The following is an 11,065-nucleotide window of genomic DNA, read 5'->3' on the forward strand; positions in this document are numbered from 1 at the left end:
TATTCAAAAGCTGATTTAATATCTCTACCTGTAAAACCCTTCCCTCTTCTAATTTTAAAAGATTTTTTTCCAGGTGTATAAAAAGACTGTTCAGAGAAAAAAGAACATTTGATTAGATGAAAAGTAATGTCAATATGTTTTTAAATACATTTGTTTCAGAATTAGCACATAGGACTATTCCTATACTGAGTATGTAAAGCTACCGATTTTGAGAAGTCACTATTTCCCTTCCTTAAAATCCTCCATTATCCACACAGGACAAATTCTTAACCAACTCATCAGGAACCGAGAGTCCCAAGCATGATATACTGTACCATACATACATCGGTGCTGGTTTTAAAAGGATTTGACACAGCACAACAGAGAAAAAAAAAAAAAGAGGTCCTCAGGTGCCGGAGTGCCAGAGTCCCCTTTAAGCCAGCCTGACTCCTGGCACTCAGGTGCTCCCTCCAACACCCTGGGAGAATGAGCCTTGACCCAAATAAGAATTGCAAGCCTTTGTCCACCTGGGACACCAAGACACAAAACCCCCCATCAAGGATGGGTAGAAGGAAAGACAGACCACAGAATACAGGCTGGAGATCAGGCACCTCACCTGGAGTCACTGTAGGTTTGTGTTATTCTCCACCTCCCAAAGCCCAGGCAGTTATCAGCAGCTACTGAGTATTTTGGAGCTGCCACCACCACTGAACTCATACAGAAATATTTACCACAGGAGGAATTCACGCCTCCATTTCCCATATCCCAGCTAAATGCCCAAATCACTGGGCTACCCAATTCACATCAGTCTTTCTCTTTTAGTGTAACAGAAGCAGCTACCCTGAAATAACCAGTAATCTGTAAGAGAGAACACTCCTACAGATACGGGTGTGCAGGGAAGCAAAGCTAACCAACACCAGAAATGCAGATGGTAGCTTGTTTCGGTCTCACAGATTTTCAGCTCCAGCACACGGTGAGAAGTACCTTTGAGAACTTAAACCCAAGTCCTCCTACCATGCACCATATGCCTTCCTGAACAGCTCACATAGGTTTGAAGTTCTCTCTTCATCTAACATGGCATTGCTGGAGAGCTAACTCCCAGCTCGGTCCTCTGTCTACATGTGCAAGAAATAAATAGGTTATTTTCTGGCTACCAGGTACAATGAGCAACAATTTCATCAAAGCCCTGCAAAAAGAACATCGTCAAGAAGCCTGCACAAAGTGATAAAAAATTAAACTTTCGCTTCTACAGGAATATCAGCCTTCAAACAAAGCCATTATACTGTACAGACAGTAGTCTTCATTCATTAATTATCTGTTTAAAATGTGCAGTTACCAAAGAAAAAAAAAGGACTGTGAGTATAAGCTTCCTCCAAAGATACTTTTTGCAGTGATGAAAAAACCCCACCTTTCTATAAATTTTATTACAGAATTGCAGCCAGCTATCCCTTTTAGAAAAACTAGCCTAAGCCCCGTGTTCAGTGACCTACTTCTATGTAAAATACTAAGAAAAAAATGAATGAGACAAAAAAGTAAAAATTAAGCAATAAACTCAATTTGACATATCATTAGCAACCTCAAGCAAGAAAATCCAGGTCCAACATTCACCAACTTCCTTGCCAGAAGCAGATCACTAGTTAAAAAGATCTGTTTACGTCAGAAAGATCTCTCTACCAATGGCACATCTCGGCAAAGCTACCTGAAACACCAAACTCTTCAACTGCAAAGCCAAAACCTCACCATTTTACAACCACTTAACTCTTCATAACCCCGTATTTGCCAGCAAACCCATCACTCGGAGAATCAAAAACTCTAACTCAGACTTCTGCCGTTAAGTCAGCACTAACTGCTGCACTGGCCTAGGTCAGCATTACAGCTGGCCTATTCATAGGCCAACAAAACGACCAAGTGCAAACCTTCAAAAACGCATGTTTAAAATTGTATTTTATCAGTACCACAAGCAGAACGCAGGAATCTCATACCAGAGTTGCTGCTTTTCACCTCAAAGCTCAGCAGCCACCTGCTCAAGTCAAGAACCTTTCAGGCAATTTTGAAGCCACCAAATTTTAGGCCAAGGCTCAACGTAACAGCATGAGCTCTACACTAGCTACAGCTGTCACTGTTTTTGATCCTGCCCAAGAACTGGATTGATGCATAGCACTTGCTAAGACACAAGTGTAACTGCTCCAAAAAAACAGTAAATTTCACCCCCATCCTGTTGCAGAACAGAAAGCACTCTCTATAGGGATATGTCTAGCTCTGAATACTACTGTCAATATCCATTTTTCCTAGTACAGTTCCAACTTTTAAGCAAGGTTCTTGCTCCAAAACCTTTCCAACACAGTAATGGTATTTCTCCACCACAGAGAAAGACCATGGTTGCAGCACAGCCTCTATGTACCATTAACCCTGCAAGGCGTTCAAAGCTAAACATCTGCCTGCTGCCGCTACAGCACATCTGTTCAAAAGTCCACCAAGACTATACACTAGCAACGCTTCTCTATGGCTTGACTCATTAGTCATAATTGCATACTAATTACATATTCCAGAATTACACTCCTCGCAACCCTCCTTGCCAAGACCCAATGCACTCTCGTTTGTAACGCATCCTTGTGTTCACTGTAGCTGAGATTATTAGGAAAAGAGGTATCTTTTTTTTAATTTGGAAGAAGCGATTGCCACCTCCTGTCACTGAGAACGCTGCTGCATCATCCTGCAACCAAGCAGCTCTGCCGTGCTGAGCGTAGGAAAACCAGGGCAGAGGACGCAGCCTTCGCCTCTCCTGCTGCACAGACTGAACCAACCAGAGTAAAGCGATAGGCCCGCCACGATTATATTTGCAATTCAAGACGAGTTACTAGATCAAAAATAAAACGTGCTCTGACGTAAGTCACGGCGGGACAGGATTATTTGCTACGTGAACCGAAAAAAAAGAGAAATCAAGGCAGCCAGAGATAAGCGGCGGACGCGGGTTGCTCCGGAGAAGGCTAGGGCCCCCCGGACCGCGGAGGGACAGCACCTCCGCGACACGGGGGTGGCGGCAGGCCGGCAGAGCGGCCGACTGCAACCCCCACGGAGCGCTAGTGTTAATCCCGGCCATCACGAAGCTCCCGCTAATCTGCCGGGCCCAGCTCGGCGGCCGCCCGGACAAAGGGAGGCCGCGGCGGGCGGCGGGGGAGGGCGCGGGAGGCCGGGCGAGCCCTCCCGGTGGAGCGGCACCGGGGAGCGGTTAGGTAACCGCCGCGCAGGTCTGATGCAATAGCTGTACGTGCGGCGCCCGGTGCCGGGCCCCGGCCCCGCCGGGAGGATACAGGTCAGGTCCAGGTCGAAGCCATCCTCCTGGTATCGCCTTTTGTTCCTGCTGACGATCTCTTTGATGATGGCGGTCATGTCTGGCAGCCGGGGGCCGCTCCGGGACAGCGCGCAGGGGCCGGGCGGCAGCGGGGCACCGGGCCGGGAGGCGGCGGTGGCGGCGGGCTGGCGGCCCCCGGGCGGCCCCGGGCGCGGGGCCTGCTGCGCCGGCGGCTCAGCCCCAGGCGGGCCCGGCTCCCCTCGCGGCGGCTCCCGGCGGCGGCGGCTGCCCCCTCCTCCTCCGGCCGCCGCTGCGCCGAGCGGGGCGGGAGCAGCGGCGGCGGCGGCCGAGCAGGGAGGGTCCGGAGCCGGGCCGAGTCCCTGAGGGTGCCGCCGCCGCCGCCGTCTTTGAGGCGAGCGAGGCGGAGGCGGAGAGAGCAGCTCCCCGGCGCTCCGGGCCCCAGCAATGATGACAGTGGCGCGGGGCGCCCCCCGGCCCGGCCCCGCTCCGCCCCGCTCCCCGCCCGGGGCGGCGGCGGCAGCGGCGGCGGGCCCGGAGCCGCGCTGTGGGGCCGCGCCGCCGGGCGGGCGGGCGGGCTGACGGTCGGTCGGTCCTTCCGCGGCGCGGCGGCGGCTCCTCAGGGCGTGCGGGCCGGCAGCGCGGCCTGGTTCATCCCCCCGGCCTGCTCCGCGCCCAGCAGCGCCGCACCAGCGCTAGGCTCCCATCATGGCTGCAGCTTCCGAGAGGGGAGGCAGTACCTCCCCGCCCCCTCCGCCGCCTCCGCCGCGACGAGAAAGTAGTTCCCCCTTCTCCCTCCCCTCCTCCACCAGCCGGCGACCCGCCGCCTCCCTCGTCGCCTCCCTCCTCCCCGCCTTCCGTCCCGCCCGCCACTCGCCGCCACGCGTCCCGCCGCTCCGCTCGAAGGCGAGGAAGCGGCGGGCGGAGGGATACGGGCGGCAAGGTGAGTTGCCCCGCCGAGCTGCGACAGGTCACGTGGGCGGTCCGCTGCGCTCGCGGCGGCCCCTCCCCCCGCGGGCGGAAGTGGCCGCGCTGCACCGTGCCGTGAGGTGAGGAGAGGAGTGAAGCAAGGCAGGGGCTGGGGCCGCCCTCCTGCCCCTTCCGCAGCCAGCCGACCTGACCCCGCCTCGCTCCGCAGCCCGCCTGCCCCGCTCCGCCCCTGAAGGGAGTGGGAGCTGGGCCGCTTCCTGCTCTTACGCTCCCGCGACCCGGTGGCGGGCCGCAGGACGGACCCCTCCCCGCGGGCCGTGCCCCAGTCAGGGAAGGCGCGGGAAGGTGCCACAGCGGCTACGGCCGCCCTGGCGAGGTGAGGGCCTGCGCTAATAGTGCCGGCGTAGGGGGGTGATGGGCACGGTGCGGCCCCGAGTCCCGCGGTGGGTGTGAGGGGGCTCGGCCCGTCTCCGGGACCGCCTCCTCACCCTCGCTCCCAGGCCGCCGCTGGGCGGTTTAGTGTGAGGCTGAGCGAGCCGGGCTGGCTTAGAGCCCGGGCCATGTCTCCCTCCTTCCCTCCGTTCGCTGTGGTACGTGAGCACCTACTGCCCCCTGCAGCCGCCCGGGCCCCGGGGGAGGGACAGGGGGTGTGGGCCGCCTGCTGCCCCCGGGCCGCGCACAACGGAGCACGGGGCCGGGGACGTGAAAGTGCCCCGCTGGGTCACGGCGGGTGGCTCAGCGGTCGTGGGCCTGCTGTTCTCGTGGAGCTTTCTGTGCCACCCGTTCCTCGGTTCATCACAATTATGCCGACGGAGAAAAGCGCTGTGTCTAAATCTCCAAATCAGCCTTTAAATTCCTTCAAAACTTCAGCAAATAAATCCCATTTTACAAGGTTCTTCATATTCCATGCTGAAAACTCCTATAAGTCTGGGAATTGCCAGTGTTAATGATTTGCAAAAAAGTGACCATCAGGTAGCCCATCACAGCCTGAGCTTCTGAATATGAATGCTGGCTGCAGCCTCAGTTAAAGAGTTTCCATCTTTCTCATAGTTTAGTAGTGTTCTGGAGGTTTTGGGGTGTGATGTTTTTTCCTTTTGTGGGTGCAGAGAGGTGAATTATTAGCCTACTGAGGTCATACAAAACAAAATTTTAAGGCAGCTTGGAAGCTATGAACTCTGTAAAGTGTCAGGAATGGAAACTGCTGGAGATCAGCATCTGTCCCAACTGCTAAGGGATCAGGAGAGAGCTTGCCAGATAATATGTTTGAAGAAATGGGGTTACTAGGGAAATGAATTTGTAAATTTGCTTCCTCAGAAATACTGGTTTCTTGTCATTCTCTTGCTGGACAGTAAGTAATGCAAGGGATGTCCCATGGAGGTCAAAGATAACGTATCTTCAAAGAAAAACTATTTAAAGAGAGCAAGAAGGCAGTTGTTTGTTTTATAAAGGGCTGATGGGCATCTCAAAAAATGCACAAAGAACAGGAGAAAAAGGAAAACAAAACCACTTCCTACACAACTAGAAAAGAGACACCGTGGAAAGAACCAGCCTGAGAGGAAGAGGGGCACCCATGCATCCCTTCTTCCCTTCTCTCTGTGAAAAGCAGATGATGTAAACCAGGCAGGTATTTATGTTCTTTATGAAGATAAAGAACAGATCCTAGCTTTAATTCATAAGCCCACCTAAGATGTTTTTGAGCCTGTTAGGGAAAGACACCTTGCTGTGAAAAGACTTTGTATCTTGCTAGACCTGTCAGACCCCAGTGAAGATGGCCCTCGCAGGAACATGAACAGGAAGTCTCTCTGTGGTTTGCTTAGTAATTGCATTACCCAGGGAATGGCTATCGAGTATACTTGAGCAGGGCAACTTGGAGAAAAATAGCTCTCACTTGCATATTGGTTGGATGCTATGGGAAACTGCTTAATAAGCAAGTCTGGCAAGAAAGAAAAATTGGACAAAACATAGTACTCTACGTGTATGAGAAGATGTATTAAATACCATTTTTTGCATATATAAATTAGGCAATACCTTACAAAACTTTTCCTTTAGGAATTAAAAAGTGCAAGATAAATTCACTGTCTTGTTTGATCTTTGAACAGCTTTTAAGAGGGGTTCTGAAGTCTGGCTGCAGATGGCTGCAGCAGGAAGAAGAATGGGAGGGTGAAATGCTACGCTTTGCCTTTAAGGGCTCAAAATAAACTGGAACATAAGGTGGAGGGATTTCCTGGGTTGCTGCAGCCTTCAGCCTTTGCAAATGCTATATTATATAATTCCTTTCATAAATGTATCAAGTTTCACCTTAAGATCTTTTGCCACCATTATTCCCACTGGGAAGCTGTTCCCAGAACCTTCTTCTGATTTTCATGCTAAATATATTTGTGACTGGTTTGTATCCATTTATTCCTCTACCAGCCATTGGCACAGGAATAGCTCCTACTCCGTTGTGCTTACCCTTCTTACCCTTTGTGCACTTACAGGCAGAAATGTCCCTCTTAGCTGTCATCTGACTATGCTAAGCTGGCTGAGCTCCCCTGACTTTCCACCCTCCCTCGTCTTGGCAGTGACTTTCTGATCTGGTTTCATTATTATTTATTTCTCTTTGATATAGCTGACCAGAATGGCATGCAGTGTTCCCAAGGGTATCTTGCCAGCACTAGGGACAATGGTATTAACCCCGCTCACACTCTGCTAAGAACAGTGCTCCCAAGACCTCTAAGGGCCTTGTTTTCTTGATCATGTTGGCACTCATAGTTATTTTGGGATCGACTCGTGTGTATGTAGTGAGACTGTACTGTTCCCTTCCCAAACTTCAAATGTATGAAATGAACCCATGAAACCTACCTTTAGGTCCTGGACTGGGAGGTTATCCATAGACAAATACAGAAGTGGCTAGCAAATCAAGACCATCTTTGAGAACGTTTCTGAAAGTCCTCAAGTCCTAAGACTGCCCCTCTCTTTCTAACATCCAACTATGTATATGTCGCTAGGAAGTTGATTTGGCTTAATTGGAAGTCCTTTTGCTGGATTCCCTATCCCAGACCAAGGCTAAAAAGCAGTCTGAGTGGTAGATATTTATCAGTGACCATTGTGTCAGCAAGGCCTGGGACAGATTTTCATCGCACTGTGCAGTGATGATCTTTGTAACAACCACCTCTGCTGAAATCTCATGATCCAACCTGCAGGACAATGCCAGCTACTGGGAGGATGGGGAAAGAGAACATAATTATGCCACCGTCATTATTCATGCTGTGCCTCCGTCTTCAACTCTGCATACAGTTGAGGGTCCGCTTTAAAAAGTTAGCTAGAGGTCTACAGAATCTTAAGTTACTGAAAAGGTTGGAGGACTGCTTGCTTTGCCATTTCTTCAATATGAAATGTAGGGGTTGCAGATGAAACTACATAGCGACAGGTTCAAAACAATAGCAGTAGTTTGTGTCGTGGCGTGAAGTTGAGTTGTGGGACTTGGCTACAAAATGCTGCAGATGCCCGAAGTTTCTGAGGAGGGAGTGGACAAATTAATGGCTATAAAATACAACACGTCCTCTGCCTCAGGAAGCCTTTGATCTGCAAGTTGGTGAAGCTTGGAAGAGTCTTCTGGGGAAAAACCACTACGTGCTTTTGCCCAATTATGAAGCTGTTCCAAGGCACCCACTTTCCTACAGCTTGTTCTTTACTTTCCCGTCTTCTTCCCATACTCTTTGCCTTGCTTTCTGTTTATCTCCTTTCATCCCAATTCCCTCTGTGTTTTGCTGTTCCCTATGTCTGGCAACCCCCTACCTACCTCCAACCACCACAGACCCTGCTGATTTTAATACACCACTCCTTTCCCATCTGGCTTCTGTTCAGGTCACTGGTGAAGCTTGGGTAAGCCTGCGCTGACTGGAGAATGAAGTTCACCAAAAATAGCATGTTTCATAGCAAAGCACACAGCAGCCAAAAGCAAAGCAGTACGGCCTTCATCTTAGGAGTTTTCCAACTACACTAGGTTCTCTGGGTGGCCACCTAGTCCTGTACTCGAGCTACAATCTTCTAGAGTCCTACCACATCATCCATACATTAGATATGAAATATTTCAATGCAGGGGGAAATTTGCAATCTCATTTTTCAATAGAAAAGAAAAGAACAAACCCAAAGTGTTCTTTTTCTACAGCTGCGAAACCAAAATCAATAAAAAAGTATGCTGAAGGAGTTTCAACTTACATTACCACTTTCTAGATATGTCCTTAGGTAGGAAGCATACTCTGTGACCCAGAATAGCCAAGGCATGCCAAGCTCTTGAGCACAGCAGCTTCCACAAAGACCTTTTTTTCTCCAGTATAAACCCATGATTTCCAGTACATTTCTCTTTCAGACAGGCACTTTTACTAGAAGCTAAAAATTGAAAACTAAGGCCCAATTCACGTTAACACTGGAAAGGAACAGTCAGTCAGGTCTGTCCAAACAGGGGAAGCACAAGCAGTACCAGAGGGATGGAGACCTCACAGAGACCTCTGTAGGGTCAGCTTCTGGAATGAGTTGAATCCTACGCCAGGTCTCCAGCAGCAGAAAGGTTTTGAGACTCGATTTAGGAAAGAAGGGTGAATTTGGTATTTCTCACTGTGTTTAAGGACTATTTGTTCAAGAAATTATAATCTCTTAATATTTTGAGAAATTAGGACCCGATCCAATCTATGCATTCTGCTCAACCTCACCTTCAACCTGACCCCTGTCAGCTTCTGGAAAATTGCATCTCAAAATCTTTTGAAGTATTTTTCAGCAGAGGATTTCTTTCAAAGGTTACTGCCACAGCTGTCAAACAGCAATGATAAAATGTAGGTTTAGAGCTTTTATTACTTGTCTCTGTGTGTGTTTGCATTTCTCCTTAATTGCAGCAAAACAGATGTCACTTTTTTAAGAGTGGGAGAAAAAACAGAAGGGTCCTAAATATTTTCCAATAGTAATGGTAATTCAAACACAATAGCATTTTCCTCATGCTGGAAATGCAGGCTGTGAAATAATTGATTATCCTTTTTCTGTTCAGAAGGGGCAATTGCAAGTATAAGCCTCAAACTAATAGCAAAAGCTGTACTCGGCCCTGTGCTCAGCACTGGTGAGGCCCCACCTCGAATGCTGGGCTCAGGTTTGGGCCCCTCGGGACAAGAAGGGCCTGGAGGGGCTGGAGCGTGTCCAGAGAAGGGCAGCGGGGCTGGGGCAGGGTCTGGAGCACAAGTGTGCTGGGGGGCGGCTGAGGGGGCTGGGGGGGTTTAGCCTGGAGAAGGGGGGGCTGAGGGGAGCCCTTCTCGCTCTCTGCAGCTGCCTTTCAGGAGGTTGTATTGGGGTGGATGGTGGTCTCTTCTCCCAAATAATGAGCAATAGGACAAGAGGAAATGGCCTCAAGCTGTGACAGGGGAAGTTTAGATTGGATATTAGGAACAGTTTTTTACTGAAAGAGCGGTCAGGCATTGGAACAGGCTGCCCAGAGAGGTGGGGGAGTCACCATCCCTGCAGGTGTTAAAAAAAAGTAGACATGGCACTTTGGGACATGGTTTAGGGGGTCGGGGGTGTTGGGGTGAGGGTTGGACTTGATCTTAGAGGTCGTTTCCAACCTTGTTGATTCTATGATTCTATGAAAAGGAAGGCTGCCTGTAAATCAATAGGTGTGTTTAGATGCTAATACATTTATTTTCTAATTAAATACACTTTTTATTTGGAAGATCCATAGCATGAAAGGCAATAAAAGGGAAATACTGATCCGTCAATACTGATGAAGAAGCAAAAGTTGTTTCAAAATGTTAGTTTTTTCTAATTTTGGGGTGGGGGTGTATATTAAACCAATAAATGGAACTGAACCAAAACTGCTGGAACGGTACTTTGGTAGAATAACAACCGCTTTGAGAAAGTATTTTTTTGCATGTGGGTTTAATGACAGAAGCCCCACGCCCCGCCGATGCGATGATGGACGGATGCCAGCGGGGTGGGTGACATCCCACTCGGGTCGCTGGAGAGCAAGCGTGCCGGGGTCTCAGCACGAGCCAGATCAGCTGTGTAAGGGAATTCAGTGCCGCATTCTCTCCCTGAGGTGGTGTCGGCAGAGCGGGTACGGTAGGGAAATCACCGTGCAGAACAGCGGGTCTGCCCCATGGCTCCTGGTCTGTGACAGCCACTGGAGCTTCAGGGGGCCCCTCGGTGGGTGAAGCATCTCCTGTGCTCATGGACGAATGGCGACTTTTGAAAAAGACCCATAATTAAATTAGCGTGGTACGTAAAAAGCTAACTGCTTTTGGCAGGCAAAAGACGATCCCCAGTGTGCAGGCTGAATTTTTTTCGGGAGCCCTGGAAAGGTAGGAATTACAGGTAAGAATAAACCAAAGTGATACTGGGCTCTCTCAGGAGCAAAGCTGGGTCTGGCAGGCGTTAAAACTCCAGCATCATCAACACAAGAGCAGAAGAGTTGAAGACAAGTTGCCGAAACTGGGTTAATTACGCTTATTCAGGAGATCCCCTTATTTTAACCTTTTCCCGCACATTTTTCTCTTACCGTACATATAGTTTGAAGTTACTCTTCATTACAAGTTGAAAATGGAAAACTATTACCTCAATGTCTCTCGGTAAACTACCTGTGTGTTCTTAAATTTCCATGATTTTCCTCCGGCAGACCCTGCAGCCTCCCAAACCAGCCCAGTACTGCGTTCTCCACACCCGAGCTATTAACCTCCGAAATGTCGCCGCTTGCGAGCGGGGACGCAGCGCGTTTACCCGGAGGCGGGTGCCAGGCAGGCTCGACCCCGCGCAGGGCCCGGCTCGCCGGGTTGCCGGCAGGGAGCGGCCCCGGGAGCGGCGGCTCCTCCCGGGCGGGCCGGGCGCCGG

The 11,065-nt window shown here is 50.2% G+C and overlaps 1 protein-coding gene and 1 long non-coding RNA gene across 2 annotated transcripts in view; both read right to left on the minus strand.

Annotated features, from left to right (window-relative positions):
- Window positions 1–6,538, minus strand: part of PTEN (phosphatase and tensin homolog) — a 54,559-nt gene extending 48,021 nt beyond the window's left edge. Inside the window, exons 1-2 of the mRNA XM_064465007.1 lie at window positions 6,518–6,538; window positions 3,291–3,984 (exon numbers count right to left, since the gene is read on the minus strand). Of these exons, the coding sequence (XP_064321077.1) occupies window positions 3,291–3,984; window positions 6,518–6,538 (715 nt within the window). The remainder of the gene's footprint in view (window positions 1–3,290; window positions 3,985–6,517) is intronic.
- A 3,318-nt stretch (window positions 6,539–9,856) lies between these two features.
- Window positions 9,857–10,952, minus strand: LOC135315577 (uncharacterized). Its single transcript, XR_010375055.1, has 2 exons — window positions 10,816–10,952; window positions 9,857–10,531 (listed from the first exon to the last, which is right to left on the minus strand). It is a non-coding gene; the product is annotated as an uncharacterized LOC135315577 (long non-coding RNA).
- Between the last annotated feature and the right edge of the window lie 113 nt (window positions 10,953–11,065).

This window comes from Phalacrocorax carbo, chromosome 13 (assembly GCF_963921805.1).
Source record: "Phalacrocorax carbo chromosome 13, bPhaCar2.1, whole genome shotgun sequence".
Classification (NCBI taxonomy): domain Eukaryota; kingdom Metazoa; phylum Chordata; class Aves; order Suliformes; family Phalacrocoracidae; genus Phalacrocorax; species Phalacrocorax carbo.